We start from the raw sequence: 20529 nt of genomic DNA on the forward strand, positions 1-20529 counted from the left end.
GAGGAGACCCTGTGGGGCCACCAGCTGGTGTGCGTGCACACCTACCTCGGTGTTGAGAAGCAGCCCAAGCTCCGTCCGTGGGTGGACTGAGCGCCCTTCCATGACATGGCCGCGTCCAACTCATAGCCCCTCCCACACACTCCTGCATTTGCACAGAAAATACCTTTCAACCTCAGTGTCAACGCTGATCAATTCTGATGGCTTCCTGCAGCTCTGAGGTTTAAAGGGGTCCGGAGCTACGCCCAGGCTCCACAGGAAAGGCCGTGATCGGTGAGTGGTGCCTGCAGCAGGGGAGGACGATGTGGTGTCTTGTACATGCCTGTCCTGCTTCCATGAACCACTCCGACCAGGTGTCCAAGCGCTGCTCCCAGGCCGCCAGTGCCCCTGGGCATCCACACCTCCACGCTTCGTTCTTCCCCACACCACCTACACGTACACCAGGAACTCCCTGCTGAGCCTTCAGTTCCGACGTCGAAACCCCCTCCTGTAAAATCCTCCTCTGTGACCTGGCCCCTAGGGAAATGTGCTTCTCATGTCACTGTCCTTTATTCTTGCTCTGAGTGGCTAGCGAGCTCATTGCCAATGAACCATTCTTCTGAACGAAACATTTGGAAGTGTCTTCAATTTGCATTTTCTTTGTGACGTGCTCCTGTCCCTCACTCAGGGTGTCAGAGCCGGGGGCTTGGCCCAGAGGGGCGTGGGCTGTGTCTGGAACCTGGTGGCCTTGCACAGGTGGCATGACTGATGAAAACACAGTGGGGCTGCACCTCAGGTCTTCCTCTCCTCCCCGTGTGAAGGTCCCACACCACAGGACGCACCCATCAGCAGGAAAAACGCCATCAGGGAGCTGCAGCCACATTCTTTCCCCGAGAGTCACCTGCTGTTTTCTCTCTTTTTAAAAAAAAATAGTTTTGCCCTGGCCGGTTTGGCTCAGCGGTTAGAGCATTGGCCTGCGGTCTGGAGAGACCCGGGTTCGGTTTCTGCTAAGGGCGCGTACCTCGGTTGCAGTTTGTCCCCGGCCCTGGTTGGTCGTGCGGTGGCAGCCACTCGATGTGTCCCTTTCGCATCGATGTTTCTCTCTCTCTCTATCTCTTCCTCTCTCTCCCTCCCACTCTATCTGTACAAAAAATGAAAAAATGTCCTCGGGTGAGGATAAAAAAAAAGAAAAAAAAATAGTTTTTTCTTTATTGATTTTAGAGAGAGGAAAGGAGAGGGAGAGAGAGATAGAAACATCGATGAGAGAGAACATCGATTGGCCGCCTCCTGCATGCTCCCCACTGGGATCTGGCCCACAACCTGGGCATGTGCCCTGACCAGGATTTGAACCAGCGACCTCTTACTGCAGGATCGACACTCCACCACTGAGCCACTCCAGCCGGGCTCACCTGCTGTTCTCAAGGACTCCTGGTGCATCAAGAAGATCCTCACACACATGAAGCCGTTTGAAAATGAGTTTAAAAACATGCAAAATGCATCGTTTCCCAGGCTTCTGGCCGATCCTGCAATCCATGCTCCTGTCCCTTGAATTCACAGCGTGGGAGAGTCTCCCCAGGTGCTGCTGGTCGCGGAGGGAAGGGCCGAACTCACAAAGCAGTGCGGACTCCAGGAGCTGCTGGCCTGCCCCACCCCCACCCCGATCCACCGCAGGAGAGAGGCTGGGACTCAGGAGGGTTTCGGTTCGCATCTGAAGTGGCCTGGCCCCACCCCTCCTTCACTTGTCGTCACTCGGTGACATGAGGATTGTAGTGGGAGCTGAGAAATAACCCTCCTATCTCTTAAACAAGTGACGAGATGTTCCCCAGAAACGTTAACTCCCTGTTCTCTCAGACTCTGAGAGTGGAGGCAGGTGTTTGCTGACCGATGATCTCGGAAAACTATCTAAGGGTATTCGGTAAAAGTCTGCACCAGGGAGCCCGGGTACAACCTGCTCCTTTGTCGTCCGAATCCACCAGGGAAGGACAGACAGTGGTGCCCTGGTTCGTCCTGGGTCAGGGTCTGCCCTGACTGGCGTTTGACATGGGCTCCACCTAGTGGCTTGGCCACGGTCGCCACTTGTGTTGCCTCTGGGGACCCCGTGCTGCAGGGTCTTCGGTGGAAGGGTCACAGGGCCACTTGCAGGTCACACGGAATTAGAGGCATGCATGCTGTAATCGGGGTGAGGGCCAGTCCCCCGAGAGGGGCCGGTTGCATCCCTGAGGTCCGCTCACCTGTCTGGAGACCTTCTCCTGGGGAGGAATGCCCCAGCCCGTTGGCCAGCACCCTGGACAGCCATGCAGGCCAGATGTCTGCAGTGTGGGCTGCACATCCGCTCCTGCTACGAGAAAACAGAGTGTCCAGACTGCGCCAGGAACATGCGACCCACGGGACACACCATGGAAAGGGCACCGCATCCCTTCCCGTCTTGTTGGCCCGTTTTCATGCCTCCTCTCTGTCTTCGCTGTGCTCGACTGTCCCTGCGGGGGCTGCACAGAAAGGCCTCAGCCCTGTGTCCATGGGTGACGTTGGCTCGGATTATACATTGAGGGTGACCTTGACCAAGAAAGCAGAGCTCAGGATTTAGACAGGGGTGGGGAGGAGATGGAGAGACCAGCACACCCTGGTTACGTGTGTATAGTTACAGGGTCGTTGCAGCGTAACTCCCTCATAATAACACTGATGATTTTAAACAAGTTTTCTCCAATGGGTGCCATCCCAGACCTCTACAACCAAGGTAGAAACCACTCTGCCTCCCCAAATAGTTCCGTGCGCCCCTCCCCCACCCCGTGGTGGTCCCCGGCAGCCAATGACACGTCTGTCCTACAGTTTTGCCTTTTCTGGAATGTCTCCTGCATGGAGCCATACTTCCGCGGGCTTCGTCGTTGGCGTGGCGGATTTCCAAGCTCACCCACGCGGCCCCACGCATCTGTGGTTCATTCTCACCGCGGAGGCGTGGTCCACCGCGTGGATGGAGCAGAATCCGGTCAGATGTTTACCAGTGGACACGGCGCTGCTCCCAGCTTGGGGCTGTGGGGCATGGAAGTGCTTGAATCTTTGCATCATGGGGTTCGTGCAGACGGTTTCACTTTTCTAGGGTGAAACCCCCAGAAGCGGAATTGCTGCGTCGTGCAGAACACGGATGTTTGACTTGATAGGCTGCCGGATCGTTATTCAAGCAGTTGCGCTGTAGAGTCCCCTTTATTTAAATTCACTACCCTGTAGGGCTGGGTGTTCTGACCCCCGATGTCCACCCCAGTAGTGACCCCTCCGGACCAATCCCAGCAAAGCGTGTCCTTGTTCACACCTCGCAATAACCTGGGAGGCTGACCCCACCTCACAGAGAAGGAGACGGAAGCTCAGAGGGGCTGAGCGATTTCCCCGAGAACACACAGCTTGTACGTGGAGAGCGTTGGGACTCCAGCCCAGGTCTGAGCCCAAAGGCCACACTCTCTCGTCCTCAGAACGGCTCCCGTGTGACGTCACAGCTCTGGGGATTGATCACGTCGACCAGATAGATGTCTGCTCTTGGCAGGGCCCGGAGGGAGGGGACTGAGGTGAGAAGGCTTAGGTGCCATTACAGGGTGGCACCCTCCCCTCCTCTTCTTCCTCCGCCCCTCCCCCTCTCCGTCCAGCTTTATTGAGATATAATCCCCATACCTCACAATTCATCCACTTAAATTGTACAGTTCGGTGGTTTTTAGTGGATCCCCAGCGCTGAACAACCATCACCTCACTCGATGTTAGAACTTCCGACATCATCCTCAGAATATACTTTGTCCTTCAGCTAACACCCCAGACCCCTCTCCTCGCCTGCCTTTTCGCAGAGGTTGACTGAGCACTGATCTGATCGAGACACTGGGTACATGAGATACAAGTCCCCATTTATTTTATTTTTAATCTCTCTCTCTCTTTTTTATTCATTGGTTTATTTTGTTCATTATATTCCACATATAAGTGTGATCATGTGATACTTGTCTTTCTCTGACTGGCTTATTTAGTTTCCATAAGCCATAACATGATAGTTTCCAGGTCCCTCCATGCTGTCACAAAGGGTAAGAGAGCCTTCTTTTTCACAGCTGCATAGTACTCCACTGTGTAGATGTACCACAGCTTTTTTTAATCCAGTCATCTATCAATGGGCACTTGTGCATGGAAACCTGGAAGAGACTGATGAGTCTCAGAGGGAAGGGGGGTGGGGAAAGATTAACCAAAGAACATACATGCATATATCCCTAACCCATGGACACAGACAACAGTGTGGTGAAGGCCTGAGGTGGGGTGGGAACCAGGTGGAGGTGATCAATGAGGGGAAAGCAGGGGGGTGGGCATCTGTAATACTCTCCACAATAAATACAAAAAATTAATAAATATAAATAAATAAACCATCTCTCTCTGTGACATGTACTAATATTTGTGACCACACATGTCCACACATGTAAGTTGGATGAGGGACATGTCACAACTATTTCAGACTGAGTCACCCCATCAGTCTCTGCGGCAGGACTTCTCTCTCCAAATCCTGCTTCCCAAGAAAAGAAACTGCTGAAACCCGTAGACACAGAGAGGTCGAGAATTAACACAGATGTTGGCCACACAAAGGATTTATGCCAGGGAGGACCCCGCCCTTGATCATTTAACTGTGCAATTTAAGATCCACATAAAAAAAAAGTGATAATACAATTCTATAAATGCTGTCTGAGTTGAAGGTGTATTGACCCCAACCAACAGCCCATTGGCGATTAGACTGGGCTCCATGTGTCCGTCCAACCATCCATCCATCTATCCATCTATTTCTTACACATCAATATGTATGAGTGTCCACAATGTGCCAGACACTTTGCTAAGCCTCGGAGGGTCTTTTATATTTTTAGATTATCCACCATGCTAAGCATATAGGAAGATTCAGAAAACGTGTATTATTTGACATTAAAAATGCTATATAGATACACATATTTTTAGCCAGGAAAGGTTAGGAGCCAGAACAGCAAGTCTCAGCTTTTTTTTTTTCCAGAGGCTGTTTTTGTTGGGAAGCTTTTCAATCCCTCACCTCAGCTTCGGAAGATGAACAAGCAACCTCGCCACACCAATTTACTCCTAAGACCCCACATGATGTATCTGCCCGTTGGCTTATTGCTCCAATGAGCACAATCGGAATGGGCCGCGTGATTATTTTCAGATACAGTGAAGTCCAGATAATTATATTTGTCCTCAATCTTTTTTTTTTTTTTATTACCAATTCATCTCTGCCCTGAGATGATTCTTAGAGAGCCTGGCATGGATTCTTTAAAATAAATGAGTAAATAAAAAGAAGGAGAAAAATGGGGAGAGAGCACGAACCAACACCAAAATAAATAAACGCACACTTTTCATGCGTTCTCAGTCTCTGTCTCTCTGTCACACACACACACACACACACACACACACACAACTGATCATTTCCGTCCGAATGACCATGAACCAGGTCTCAGGGCGGAGCGCAGTGCCAGGGGACCTCAAGGGGCAGAGACTGCTCCCAGGATCTGTCCTCTGATGGAAGCACGTTCTGCGCAAGGACACCCGAGGGAAGCCCCCCGAGAGGTCAGCAGATAGCCCCCCTGGGTTTGCCCTTGTCCACCTCTTGCTTGCAGCTTAATTCCCCAGCAGGGAGAACCTGGCCCTGGTTCTCAGGCACCTCTGCATGTCTGCACAGTCGTCCACCCTGGTGCACACCTAAGACCTTGCAGGACGACTCACCCGCACCCCGGAAAGCAGACTCGCCAGACCGCAGCAGCCAGCGCCTCCTGCCTTCAGCTTCGTAGTGCCCTGCCGAGATGCTGCTTCCAGAAGTTTCTTCCGTTGGTTCCTTTCTCCCCCGCCCCCTTCAGCGTAGTGCTGCGCTCTGTTTGGAAGAGACTCTTCTGTGGTCACAACTTCCATTCCGACTTCCCCCACGTCCTGGTTGTTCTTCATTGTCTGTCTTATTTTGGGGGTGTGACGAGTATTCAAAACCCTGCTGCGGTCTAAGTCCGGGGATTATACCAAAATAACACACCCAGAGGAACGGGGCCCCCTCCTCATCCCGGAGACCTCGCTTGCAGCCCCCTTCTTTTCACTCACCCCGGTGTGAACCAGTCTCTGGTTTCCGGGTTACGCTTCCTGTATTTCTCTGTGTCCTCACATGAGGAGGTCCATGTATGTTTTCCCATGTCCCTCTTTTATATGACGGATCTCACGCTATAGGTACAGTCATTTCCTTTTTGTTAACTTGTCATTTACATGTCGTGTCCTTTTTGTTTTTAAAGTGTTTATTTATAGACTAAACACAACATTGCACATGTGCTGTATAGGAGAAAGGTTAAAACAGGGAATCATTTGAGGGGGTCTAAAATGGATTAATTCAATTTACATTCCTTCTAATGGGAAAAATGCGTCGGTTTTCAAACAGCCTTCCAGAACTAATTAAGTTCGAGAACCGAGGTTTCACTGTAGTCTATTGGGCTTTGCGTGGCTCCAGTTTGGAAATCTCTCCCTATCCGTTCATGGGGACCGCCATTCTTTTTGACAGCTGTATCATATTCCATTGTATGGATGTACCATAGTTTACTCAACCACACATTGTTCCTCGTGTGTTGTAACTACAAAGCGGTGGTGAATACAACCTTCTGCGTGTGTATTTTTGTATCTGTAAAGGTGTATCTTCTAAGAAGTGGTCTGGGTCAAAGGTTAGGTGTGTATTTTACCAGGTATCACCAAATTTCCCTCTGAAAGGGTTGTACCACTTGGCATCCCCACCAGCAAAGCATGAGAACATCCATCTCCCCGCAGCCTCACGACGCACGTGTCATCCTTTTTTGGCTTCCTTTTTTGTTTTTGGCAAGTCTCATAGGCGAGAAGTAACCCAGTCTAGTTTCAAAGTGTATTTCTCTCATTTTGCCTGTTTGGTACTTTCTCATCTGTTCAAGGACTATCTCAACATCTTTTCAGAGACTTGTCTGCTCGTGTCTTTTTCTCCTATTTCTATCATTTTTTGGTCTTTCGTAACCTCAATTTTAGAGCTCTTCGCGTGACAGATGTTAGCCACGGGTCCGTGTGCATCGTGAATGTTTTCTCCCAGTTTCTCTTACGACAGCCTGTCGTGCAGTTCTCCAAAATCTCTGGCGTCCTCAAACGTATCGCGCTGTCACTTTATCGCTTCTGGACTCTGAGCCATCCTTCTCAAGCCTTTCCCCACACGACATCAGACGTACCCTTGTTCATGAGGATACTTTGAGAGAGTGAATCGCCGAACGGTGAGTTCGCTGACGTCCACAGGGAACCTGGAGTGTTAAGACCTCCGTCACTCTCGTCACGGCCTGGGCACCTGGCTGAGTCCTGTCGCTACTGGGCACTAAGCAGGTCCGAGGCCACCTATCGCGTTTTGAGCCGAACTAAGCAGAGACGAGGTCGAATCGTATGTGAGCATTTATTCCCAAAGCTCCAGCGGTATGGGGGTGCAGCCTGCCTGGGAGTTCTGCTCTGACCCCCACCCGGCGCTGCTTATACACGGGTGAGAGAGAAGGCTACATGCAGCCTGAGCTGTGCCCCTCGCAGGGAACACAACCGGGAGAGGGGAGGGAGGGTCCGCGGTCTGGCCTCCGGAAGCCCGGAGTCTGACGACAGAGGCTCATCTTCCCCGGAGAAAGGTCGGCATTCCTGAGGCGAACTCCGGAGGGGTCAGCGTCCGGGCACGGCCGCCAATTCAAAGCGTGGCCTGTCCTTGGTCTGTTCTTCACATGCATCTCTTTTCTGAGTAATGGGCCCATCCAGGCTCCGAGGCATCTTATCTGTTTACAGCCCTGTCATTCCTCTTGGGACACAGCCTCCAGGGTCCTGGGGTCTGTGAGAACCCTCTTATGTGCCGCTAGTGAGGCGAATCACCGTGCAACGGCTGTGGCTCTGTCCTTATTCCGGGCCCTCCCCCCGTCACTCACGGCCATCCCTGACCTGGTGCTTTGTCACCCCATGTTCAGGGGTCCTCGGTCGCTGCAGACCCAGGGACACCACCTACAGCTGCTGGGCATTGCAGACTCTGCCACCTGTCCTAGTGCTCAACTCTGAACGTATCCTGCCCTGTCCTGGTAGGACGGTCGCACACTTCAGAATGCTCTGCTGATCCTTAGCCCCCTTCCCTTCCCTCGGGCCTGTCTCTCTGACTCAGGCAACACCTTGAAACTCAGCATCTTCTTTTCCCAAAGACCATCAGCCACGGTCTCCCTGTCGACGAGGGAGCCCATGTACCGCTGCATCTTCAGCTTGAGAAACATGAGGGCCACACAGCAGGGGCTCCCCGGATGGAAGCCGCCCCCCCCCCCAGCAGAACACAGACTTCTTCCCGGGGAGCGGCGCCACCCCGAAGAAATAGGAGCATCGGTCTTTCCTACACGTTGTAGACAGCAGTAGATACAAAACCTGCTGAGGTGTCCAACACTTAAAAAGTGTTGGGGTTTTGTTTTGTTTGTTTGTTTGTTTTTAGTTTTCTCATCATGACTTTTATCCATTAGGACTTGGGTACATAGGCAGGATTTTATCGAGGTGGTATTGTGCGTGTAATAAATGAAGAATGAAAACTGTAGGTGATGTTTGAAAGGAAAAATATATTCCTCTGAGTCCTCTCTCTCTCTCCCTCTCACTCTCTCTCTCTCCCCCTGGAGAGAGGTATCTATCAACACAAACCAAAGGACGGAATCTGTGCTTGAAGCTGCTGGTCTGGGAAGGTCAGAATGACCGGCATTATGCATAGGGGGAAAAACACCAAAGGAAAAAGACCATCTGCCAGGACAGCCGGAGATGGAGAGATAAATTATGGGACTTGTTGCTATGCATTTTCCGTTTTCATTCGGACTGTCCTGAATATTTTTGAAAAAGTGATCCATACGTTAATATCGTTGTACATTAACCCAGCCATTCATTAACCGGAAAGGAGCAGAGGAAAGATCAGACGCATGCCCAGGAAAGTTGGGGTGACCTAGGGAAGGTGCCGGCCTGTCAGTCACCTTGGGGAACAGAGGTCATTGGCCAGAGTAGGTGTGGTCACTGCGGGAAAATTCCAGACATTCAGACTCCTCAACAAAGGGGTTCCCTCTCTTGCGCGCGAGGGGGCACGCTCCCCTCCATGGACTGATGGCCTGTGGTCACCTGATTCCACGCTGGACCCGGGGATCCAGCCCTGGACACCGGCCCTCCTTCCAGCTCGGCTGAACCCCCGGCTGTGCTCCTCCGGGACCGGACTGAAGGAAATGGGACTTTGGACAAACCGCGGGCTGTAACTGCACGCAAATAAAGGTCACTCATTCTCCCGTGCGAGTCTTAGAAAAGTCTTCTTTTCGAGATGTCATGAGAACCCCCCAGTGGGGAAAGGGATCCCCCACTTCTGCACGTTCTGACTTGGTGGATACGTACCACCGGGGTTCGGCCGGGAGGGACCCGAGTCGGCGTGGTGGAAATTGCGTACGTGCAGAAGACGACTAGTGGAGTCCCAGGAGCGGTCACTTGATAACAGCACAGCTGCTGGAGTCGCTGTGATGGGAGGGGAAGGGAAGGGGGCTCCGCGGAGGATAAAATTATAGCCTCTTAAATTCTTTATTCCCACCAATTCGCTTCGTGTGTTTTGTCTTCCAGGGACCCTCAAAGTCTAGACCCCCCGGAGGTCAGCAACGCGAAACTGCAGTATGCAGGGTGGGGCCCCAAGGGCCAGCAGCTGGTAAGCACCCCGCATTCGGTGACGTGTGTCCCATTTGGCGAAGCTGACGTTGTACAGCCCGGTCTGTGTGTGTGGCTCACACTTCAGATCATGACACGGGGGTATCTGCACGTGTAGAACGTCTGTTTCTGTCCCCATGGAGAATTCTCTTACCACCGGAACAGCGTGTGCCCTGGTGTCGATAGCCAGTGTCTGGAAGGGGTCCCTCGCGGACGCTGTGGGCACAGGTTCCGGGTACATCTCAGAGGTACCCTCAGTGAAAGGCCTGTGGATGGGAATCACCAGACGCGGGGGGTCACTGGGAGTCTCCTTGGTGTAGCTGTTGGAACTGGCTCCTTTCTTTGGAGGGTGTGATGAAGAAGGCAGACCTGTGGTCATTGTGGGGCTCGGCCCCCTGCAGTAGCATCAATGTGTGGGATCCCCCCAGCAGGAGCGGCCTCTGGCTGCACCTCCAACATCTGGGTGCATTCCCGCTCCAACTGGCGAAAGGAGACAGAGGTTCTGATCCCAGGTGTCGGCTGACGTCCTGGTGGGGGTCAGCTCACGCAGCGAAAGGTCTGGGTAAGAGGACGTCCCACGTTCGTTCCAACTCTAGCTTTACATCGTCTAAGACCTCGATCGTCTGTGTCGCTTTATTTCACGAGATCGTACCGTGCCCCACCCCCTTGCAGAAAGTCCGCACCATTTGGAGATCAGGTGTCACGGTGGCCGACGTCAAGCGACCCTTGTCTTCCGTGTCTTCAGGCTGATCAACTAAAGCTGCATTTAAAAAAATGCCTTTTTTGCCCTGGCCCGTTTGGCTCAGCGGTTAGAGAGTCGGCCTGCGGTCCAGAGAGACCCGGGTTCGGTTCCTGCTAAGGGCATGTACCTCAGTTGCAGTTTGTCCCCGGCCCTGGTTGGGTCGTGCGGGTGGCAGCCACTCGATGTGTCCCTTCACGTCGATGTTTCTCTCTCTCTCTCCCTCCCACTCTATCTGAACAAAAAATGGAAAAATGTCCTCGGGTGAGGATAAAAAAAAAAATTTTTTTTTAAGCCTTTTTTCCTGAAATAGCACAGAGATGCTCCTTCTGACAAGCTTGGTGTGCGATTGTATTGCACAGGCTGCCGACTGTCCTAGGGATTAGACCTGTCTTGTGTCCCCAGTAGGACCGTTCAGTGTTCTTGGCTGCGTGTTAATTTCATGCCCTGGAATCGGTATAAAGACGGGGATGTAGGCCGCAGAGCGAATGCTAAACACGCGGCCGTCGGTGTCGAGAAGCACACTTAGCTGATGGGGATCAGAGTGTGGCGGCCGCTGGGGGACATTCGAGCTGGTACCAATCTGTCCCCTTGGTCACAGCAAAGAAAAAAAAAATGCATCTGTCCCCAAAAGCTCTCTTATTACCCAGAGAAAAGGACAGTTTCACAGGAGATGGTAGACAGGAATGACTGGGCAGGGGCAAGGAGCTGGGGGCTCCTCACCAGCGGTAGGGGGCTCAGTTTCTTCTGTGCTTTGGGGAAATGCAAGTCCCCCGAGGTCGTGATTGCTCCTCTTGGGCTCAGTCCCGCAAGGGCTGGTGTGCGGGCGGACCTTCTGGGTCTTTGAACTTTGAGGAACTCCGTGGTGTCCGCGCCCTGAGGGGGGCGGACACTCTCCCGGGGCGTGGGGAGAGCACCCTGCATCTAGGAGTCGCAGTGACCCTTGAGGGGCCGGCAGTGAATGTCCTAGGCTCGGCAGGCCCCCTCGGGCTCGGGGTCTCTGGCTCCCCTTTGCTGCCGTGGGCCGGCGAGAAGCAAATAGAACAGGTGTTCCCGTCCAACGTTATCTGTGAAGACGCGTGTGGGCGGGCAGGCCGGCCGCTGAGCCCCTGGCCCCTCAGCAGGAGAAGCGGACCCGGACCAGCGCCCCCTTGTGGGTGCTCCTGGCGCTCACCTCCGCCGCCGGCCCTGCGCACACGGAGACCTCTCGGCCCTTTTACCTTAAAGAGGGAACCGTGTCTCCGAAGGAACCCGAGGCTACACAGCCGGACAGCAGCGGAGAACAGAGCCGCAGGAATGTCCCCCAAGGGCTCCGGCACCTTGTGGCTCCTGTGTGAGCGGTTTCAGCGATGTCCGGGGCTGGGACCCCAGAAACCACAGGAAGACGGGCGCTCGGGGAGCTTCCCCAGCCTCTGATGGCCCCCGTGAGGGCCCCTGAGCTGTCAGAGTGGACTCCATCCTGGGGCCCAGACGCCGGTGTGCTGTCGGGGGCAGGGTGGAACCAGGTGTGGGGAGACCTCCGTTCGCGCCCACGATGGTGCCGACTGAGGTCCAGGGTGTTCATGACGGATCCCCAGCTCGTCCCCTACTGAGCCTGGACCTGGGAAAGTGGATGCGGCTGAATGAAATCGGGTTGCAGGAGAAAATATTTGCAAACTGGGGAATGAACACTTTCCGTTGCTTCCCCCCCTCGGTCTGTGTGGAGTTGGTGTACCTAGGATTCAGAGAACACGGACAGCATTTCGGAATCTGCTCCCCCGTCCGCCCGCGGACCAGAGAGACCCGGGTTCGGTTCCCGCTAAGGGCACGTACCTCGGCTGCAGTTTGTCCCCGGCCCCGGCTGGGGTCGTGGGGGTGGCAGCCACTCAATGTGTCTTTCTCACATCGATGTTTCTCTCTCTGTTCCTCCCTCCCCGCTCTGTCTGAAGATAAATGCAAAAATGTCCTCGGGTGAGGATAAAAAGAAAGAGAACCTGCTCCGGGGAGAACTTCCCCAGGCCTCTGCCGTGGCTGCACCTGATCCGGGCAGCCCCGCCCCCGCCGCTCCTTCTGTCTGGGGGGCTCTGCCTCCCCTGACCTAGAATGTGCTCAAACCGCTTTAGGAAGAGCCCTTGTTTCCTCTCTGCTGGGGACCCGCAGCCGGGGCGGCCTCTGTTGTTCCCGCACAGACCTGGGGTTGGGGTCCCCAAGCCGGCACGGGGACCTCCCTGACTCTGCCCACCAGTGTTTGCCTCTGGAACCCGGTGCCACGGAAACATTGGCAAACACACCTACCCAGCCTTAGTCCCCGTAGAGACCACGGCAGGCATCTCTGCTGGTGCCCCGAGAAGACCGGAGACAGAGGGCACGGGTCTCTGTCTGGCTGGCGCCGCCAGGACGCCGGTGGGTGGACAGCTTTGCAGGGACAGTGAACAAGTCCCCTGGGAGACTTGGGGCACAGCGACTTCGGGAGGTGAAGGGTGAGGGAGAGCACAGGCGCAGGCGGGGGCCCTGCCGCAGCAGGGCAGGAGGGGTGCGGGGGAAGCTCTGGGCGGAGGACGCAAGGAGGGCTCCCAGGCTCGCTGTCCGCTTAGAGGAGAAGCCGATTTACTCGCAAATCTCCCAGCAAAGGCCGTGGTGTGGGTGTCAGTCAGCGACGGTTGTCAGTTGTCAGTTGTCTCCTGGAGACAAGAGAATAAAATGAAGTACCTTTCCCGAAACGGGGGCCTTCCAGCCAGACTTTATGAAGAGTTGCCCTCACGGTGCCCGTCAGACCCTAGGGGCCTCCTCCTATGAAGGACGGTCAAGGAACCCTGATGTACGTTGCTTTAGCCTGAGTTGTCCCCACCACGGCCCTCCTGACAAGGTCTCGGGGCAGGCAGACTGACTCACAGACGAGCACTCAGGCCCAGAACTCGGGGTGACCGACGTGACCAGCCTCTGCTGAGGCTGGTCCAGCAGCTAAACGGGAAGGACAGTCCTTTGGTGTGTGCGCAGGTTTGACCGTCATTCATCCACCTGTTTCCTTACTGTTTCAATGACTTCCTCTTCTTTTTCCTTAATTTAATGTATTGATTTTAAAGAGAGAGAGGAATGGAGAGAGAGAGAGAAAGAGAGAGAAACATCCATGTGAGAGAGACACATCGATCGGTTGCCTCCCACACGACCTCGACCGGGGCTGGGGATCGAACCTGCAACCCAGGTATGTGCCCTTGATGGGGAATTGAACCCTCAACCTTTCTGTGTGCAGGCTGACGCTCTAAGCACTGAGCCTCACCGGCCAGGGCTTTTCTAGCCGGCACCATTTTATTGAAAGAGGTTATTGTTGTTTTTTTTTGGTCCGTGCCCCTAGTGGGAACCGAACCCTGGACTCTCTGGTCCGCAAGCCGACACTCCAGCCGCTGAGCCAAACCGACCAGGGCTGTTTTTCTTTCTAACATGTCAACAGGCCGGGAGAGCCAGGGTTCCGTCGCCCCTCACCCGCGTCGCACACCTCCCCGCCCCCCCCACCCCGGACAGAATTTGGACACATTTCTTACGAGTCGTGAAGGGTTCCGAAAACTCTGCGGGGAAGGGAGTTTCCAGTGTCACACCGGGTCACTTACAGAAAAAGAAAACCCTTGTCTTTGAAGCGTTCGGGTCTCTGCTTTGAAGAAAACGATTTTTTCAGGAGCCCATTGATGTTGTAAAAATTCCTGCTGCCGAAATGTCAATGATTCGGCACGAGATGTTGGATGAAAAGATGGTTCTGCAAATACCGAGATGCTGGTTCGGTGACCAAAGGCCGGAGGCCGCGGGTGTGCGGAGGGCCGCGTGGGTCTCCTGCGTCTCCGGGTGTGGCGCCCGGAAAGGTTGGCCGCCCTGGGGGACCGTCAGCTCCCGGGATAGCAAAGGGCCCCGGGAGTGCCCGCACCCCGCAGCACCGAGCCAGCCCCAGGATGGGAAGGGCAGGGAGCGGGATTAGCAAAGCAACAGTGATGAGGGTTTGGCGCGTGTCAGAGGCGACAGGCTGCCCGTTACAGCCAGGACACGCAGGACATGACTCAGGGGCCTGGGTGGGTGTCCCAAGGGGGTCGGTCTCTTCTCCGACTCTTCCCAGCTCATAGGGGGTCAGGGATGCTGCTCGGAAAACGCATCGGCAAGTCCTGTTCTTGTAAGCCTTCGGCTTCGGGGGGGTCCGCAGGTGTCTGTCTGGAAAAGACTGTGATGGGGGGGTAGCGGTGTCCCCCCCGCTGTGCTGCACCCCCAGAAACCGTCCCTTGGACAGAGAGAATGTGCTTCTTATAAAACACCCCGGCGTTCGATCCCAAACATATTCACCTTCGAACTGGAAGCTGTGCCCATCGACCACTGTGTCCCCGCTCGCCTCCGCGCCAGCCCTGGTGGCCGCCACCCGGCCCTCGGTTCCTGCCCGTTTGCTCTCCAGCTCCCACATGTGGGTGGCGCCATGCTGTCTTTGTCTCTCTCTGTCCGGCTAAGAGCGGGGATCGTGGGACGGAGGGGGTGGCTGGAGCTGCGTGCTCATCGCCGCGGACACTCAGACAGCGTCCTGCACGCACACCCCGGACAGCGCCCTGCACTCACACCTCGGACAGCGTCCTGCACGCACACCCCGGACAGCGTCCTGCACGCACACCCCGGACAGCGCCCTGCACGCACACCTCGGACAGCGTCCTGCACGCACACCCCGGACAGCGCCCTGCACGCACACCTCGGACAGCGTCCTGCACGCACACCCCGGACAGCGCCCTGCACGCACACCCCGGACAGCGCCCTGCACGCACACCCCGGACAGCGCCCTGCACGCACACCCCGGACAGCGCCCTGCACGCACACCCCGGACAGCGTCCTGCACGCACACCCCGGACAGCGTCCTGCACGCACACCTCGGACAGCGTCCTGCACGCACACCCCGGACAGCGTCCTGCACGCACACCCCGGACAGCGTCCTGCACTCACACCTCTGACAGCGCCCTGCACGCACACCCCGGACAGCGCCCTGCGCGCACACCCCGGACAGCGCCCTGCGCGCACACCCCGGACAGCGCCCTGCGCGCACACCCCGGACAGCGCCCTGCGCGCACACCCCGGACAGCGCCCTGCGCGCACACCCCGGACAGCGCCCTGCGCGCACACCCCGGACAGCGCCCTGCGCGCACACCTCGGACAGCGTCCTGCACGCACACCTGGCTAACACGGGCGGAGAGAGCCCCGGACCCCTGCTTCCTCCTCCCAGCCCTCAGGCGAAGCAGGTCGCCCAGCCCAGGTCCTCTGGCTGGCCAGTGGTCCCCTCCCCTTCCCCAAAGCCACCAGGGATCGGAGCCGAGATGGGCCCAGCTGCGTCCCCTCGGTCACAGCTGTCCCCAAGGGCACTGCTGCTCAGCTGTTCTAAGCCACCAAGGGGGCAGGGGGCACCGATCAGCACTGACAAACCCAGCCAGGGGAGAAAGATTGATTTTTCCAGCAAGAACGGATCATTTCATGAAATGTCGCCTCCACAGAGAGGACCCGGCTGAGGTGACATCCCATTAATAACTCATAAAAGCCTCTAATCACTTTGGGTTAATTTGGTATTCATTGTAAAAACATTCATCATGGGCCCTGAAGTCCGTGGCTGTAGCCAAGAAATTAATTCCCAGGGATGGAAATCGCCTCTGTATCCTCGAATAATGGACGGAGCGGAGGCAGCGCGTGATTCACTAGCTCACCCAGGGCACCCTTGCACGTGAACACAATACGGCATCATTTTGTGGCTCCGTGGACACGGCACACATCATTCCGTGGCTCTGTGGACGTGGTGTGCATCGTTTTGTGGCTCCGTGGACACGGTGCGGTATCATTTTGTGGCTCTGTGAGCACAGTGACGCAGTGCTGCCTCATTTCATGGCTTCGTGGACACTGTGCGTGTCATTTTGTGGCTCTGTGAACGCAGTGGCGTGGTACTGTGTCATTTCATGGCTCCATGGACACTGTGCGGCATCATTTCGTGGCTCTGCTGGAATCAGTTGCTTTGCTATTCACTTGCACGCAGGTAAATAAGCCGGGTTGTTGGTAACTAACCAGGTGGATGGGCCCGCCTAGCAGAGGCTCCTGCCACTCGTCCTGGGATGAGGAAAATTAGGAAGGGCTCTCGGGCTTTCTCCATCCACCACAGCCTCTCTGAAGGTCAGGGAGCTCAGACCCCAAAAGCAGCTTTGTAATTGGGGTCTCGGGGAAATGAGGGAAGCCAGGGAATTCATCAACTGGGATCCAGTGGAGATTTTTTTTTTTTAATTTTTGCTTCTTTAATGAGTGGAGAAAAGTGAAATTGTGTCATGTTGTATAAACACAGGGCAGGGGCATGAGACGGTTTTCTTAAAACATTATGAAAACGTGTAGTAAGAGCCATGAAGACGTTCCTACCCTGTAAGCACACACATCCCTTCGAAAGGGTTCCCAAAGCTACACCGGCACAGTCATACTTCTGAAGGCTGGGGACACCCTGCGCCGTGTGTCTAGGGAGCAGCAGGCTATTGTACACCCACAGCATGAGCCACCTCACCACCCTTAAAAAGAGGAGGTAGAGCCCTGGCCGGGTTGGCTCAGCGGTTAGAGCGTCGGCCTGCGGTCCAGAGAGACCCGGGTTCGATTCCCACTAAGGGCATGTACCTCGGTTGCAGATTGTCCCCAGCCCTGGTTGGGGTCGTGTGGGTGGCAACCACTCGATGTGTCCCTTTCACGTCGATGTTTCTCTCTCTCTCTCTCTCTCCTTCCCGCTCTATCTGAACAAAAAATGGAAAAATGTCCTCGGGTGAGGATAAAAAAAAAAAAAAAGAGTAGGTAGGGCCTTGGCTGGTGTGGTTCAGTGGTTAGAGCCTCTGGCCATGCACTGAAGGGTCTGGGGTTCGATTCCCGGCCAAGGGCACATGCCTGGGTCGCAGGTTCAATCCCTGGTCCCGGTTGGGACATGTGCAAGAGGCAACCAGTTGATGTGTCTCTCTCCCATCGATGTTTCTCTCTCTCCCTCCCTCCCTCCTTCCCTTCCATTCCATCTAAAAATCAATGGAAAAAATATCCTCAGGGGAGGATTAACAACAACAACATAGTAGGTAGGGCCGTGTAAACACATGCGAACCAGCTCATCCAAGCAATGAGATTAGCACTAAACGTAAGCGGCTCAGTGCATGTTGGCTTGTGGGAAGAGATTATGTGGGCTGGCCAGACTGGGCGTTTTGGCCACTTCTACAGGTGTCTTGAATACACATCATCTATTCACTAAACATTTCAAAGAAAAGGACATTTGTTCTGAGCCACGAGTCTTAGGAATTCCACTGCACAGAGGGGGCCGGAGGGCGGGTTTCGGGGTCCGAGCGTGAACGGCCCTCGGGGGGGACAGCGCCTCGCGTTCCGGCGCCGTCAGGGCACCGGGAAGGTGTCTGCGCGGCCCTTCCGCGAGCTGTCCCGGAACCGCTTGGAAGCCACGCGGTATCGGGAGGGAGGCGGACTTGGGGATGAAACCCAGCCTGGCCTTGTCGAGAACCTCGGCCCTAACTGGATCCGGATGGAAGCAGCGTATTATTCCTCCTGAAGAATCTAATTTAGAAGGGTGCCCGCACCGGCCTGGGCGGTATCAGAGGATTCGGGGTCATCTATCAGAGGTGACTTAAAGGCAGCACCAGAGCCCTGCATTCAGAGGGGGCCCTTAAGGGCAGGTCCCTTCTGCAATGGAGCAAGGAGGTAGAAACTAAAATGACCTTTCAGGCAGCAGGACGTGGGGTGCAGGCCGGCTACATCGGAGCACTGGGCACGCTTCCCGTTTGGATGGAGGGGTCACCTCTTTGTCCTGATTCCTAAACACCTCACAATTGGAAAATGTCACAGTGACGCTCCCATCTCCCGGTCCACGTAGAACCACCGTGACCTTTTCTTCTGCTAAACTGCTCCGGCGTGGTCAGTCCCGGCTGCGTGCCGGTGCCGCACGACCCTCCTTGTCTTCTTCCTCGGCCACGTCTCCGAGGGCCTGGCTTGCCCAGGTCCCGCGTCGCCTGCTCCCTCCGAGCAGAGCACAGCTCCTCAGCCACACCTGCTGTGGACGCAGTCGGGGCGGGGCAGGGATGCAGACTTGCGGGCACGCGGTCCGAAGTTCAGGGGAACCTGAACACCTTGGCGTCACGACCTAGGAAATGCGAGACTGACCACCGGCTGACGCTCGGTGAACCTGGCCGTGGAGAGTCCGAGCAACGCCGTGGCAGGAGCCCCCGGTTTCTGGGTCAGACCCTGGTCCCTGAAGTGTGGGCTGCACTGTGAGGGCTCGCCCAGCGACGGGGTGAGAGTCCCCGTAAAACCTGTCGGGGAGAACTGGCTGAACGAGCACTCTGGCCAAACGGCTGGATTCCTCGCTTTTCCGTGGGAATTCCAAGGATAAAAGCACCCCCGCCCCCCCAACCCCGGAGGTGATTCTGGAGTGTCTAACATCAGAGTGGGAGGAGCCAGACCCCTGCTGTGTGTCCCTCACTCATCCCGCCCCCCGGCAACCCCTTTATGGTGTCCAGGGTGGTCAGCGTCATGGAGACAGGAGGGGAAACCCAGGAACCACTTCGCTCTCTTGGAATAAGACGCACACAGGACCTTTGGGAACATTCAGCAACATCTAAGCCGGTGATTTGCAAATGGTGCCTCCCGACGCTGCTTTTACACAGTCTTCCCGGGACGCGTCCTCTGTAGCCTTTTGTGAGCCCTCACGGATTATTACCAGTTAATTACCGACACCGGAAAGGCCTGTTACTTCACTTTGTAAATCGTCTTTCTTGATCCAGAAACCACTTGCCCTTGGACATGCTTATTCTCAGTCCGTGAGGGTGCACTGCACTTGTCTGACTCCTGGAGCATGTGTGCCTGCTCATGATGGACCCCGGACACAAGTGAGCTTCGGTGATCAATCGATGCGTTGGGGGGGGAGCAGACCCAGTTTTATTTAGTTTAGACTGTGTTTATTCTAATGTACATCACGGCCAGGATCTAGGTCAGCTATTTTCACTTATAACGAGCAGTTCGCAAATCAGGGCATTGATTTTTTCTGTGTGTTCTTCAATTTGGAAACTTAATCACTTACCTGAATGGTTTTAGTTTTTACCATAATGGCTCCGCCGGCCATTCACAAACGGGATCGTGTTTCACAGTGTCCTCGGTGGGGCCTGATCGGAGAGTGCGAATCACATACGACCAGGCCAGCACGCCATTTCAGCGTTGCCCACAGAGGTGCCCATCGGAACCTCCAGCCCAGATCTGTCCTGCGTCCATCTGTGTGGGTGCCGTGCCTGCCAGGACCCCCACGCAGCCCCTCCGCAGCACATGGACTCCGCTTCTCCCTACCCTGAGCTCACCCCCACTTCCCACACCTGCTCTGGCCCCTGCCCAGGGCTGGCCCACCATCTCTTCCGCTACGGGAGTCAGAAAGATGGCCTGCTTGGTTCCTCTGCCTTCCTCTCCCAGCCTGACCCACCCACCAGCCCTGGGAATGTAGTCTTCAGATTATGAGGGCTCATCTTCTCCTCTCCACACCCACCAGCCCCTCACACCTGGATTTTTGCCCCTCACACCTGGACAGCTGCCTGCTTGAGTTCCCTCCCCAACCTACCCTGCCCCAGAAGCTTCTCCGTTCTGCAGATGAGGGGTCTTGTCCATTTTCCTATGTAAACTCTCTCCCCGCTGCCCAGCTGCGGGATAAAGCCCAGACTCCTTCACCCTTCCTGGGGGGCTCTCCCTGACGTCTCCAGCATGACCCCTCCCTGGCTGAGGACCCAAACGTCCCAGGCCCTCTGTTACCCCCATACCTTTGTAATCCCTGTTCCTGCACCCAGAACACACTCAGTTCCACCCCTGCCCCCAACCCCAACCTCCTTTGCCTGGTGCCAGCCTCCTTCTTTCAGATGTCGGCTCATGGCCCCCTGCCTTGGGGAAACCCCCCAGGTCCTCGCCCCTGCGCAGGCGTGGGCCGGAGACCCTCTGCTGGCCACCACTGTGCGCTTGCCGGCCTCACTGCGCCGTCACCAGCCTCACCACGGCGCGCTCACCGGCCTCACCACTGCGCGCTCGCCAGCCTCACCGCTCGCTCGCCGGCCTCACCGTGCGCTCACCGG

General features: G+C 55.6%; 1 protein-coding gene across 1 annotated transcript in view; it reads left to right on the forward strand.

Moving 5' to 3' along the window:
• Positions 1 to 20529, forward strand: part of DPP6 (dipeptidyl peptidase like 6) — a 404487-nt gene that overhangs the window by 287554 nt on the left and 96404 nt on the right. Inside the window, exon 7 of the mRNA XM_036246681.1 lies at positions 9613 to 9694. Coding sequence (XP_036102574.1) covers positions 9613 to 9694 — 82 coding nt within the window. The remainder of the gene's footprint in view (positions 1 to 9612; positions 9695 to 20529) is intronic.

Source organism: Molossus molossus, unplaced genomic scaffold (genome assembly GCF_014108415.1).
Source record: "Molossus molossus isolate mMolMol1 unplaced genomic scaffold, mMolMol1.p scaffold_m16_p_7, whole genome shotgun sequence".
In the NCBI taxonomy this organism is placed as follows: Eukaryota; Metazoa; Chordata; class Mammalia; order Chiroptera; family Molossidae; genus Molossus; species Molossus molossus.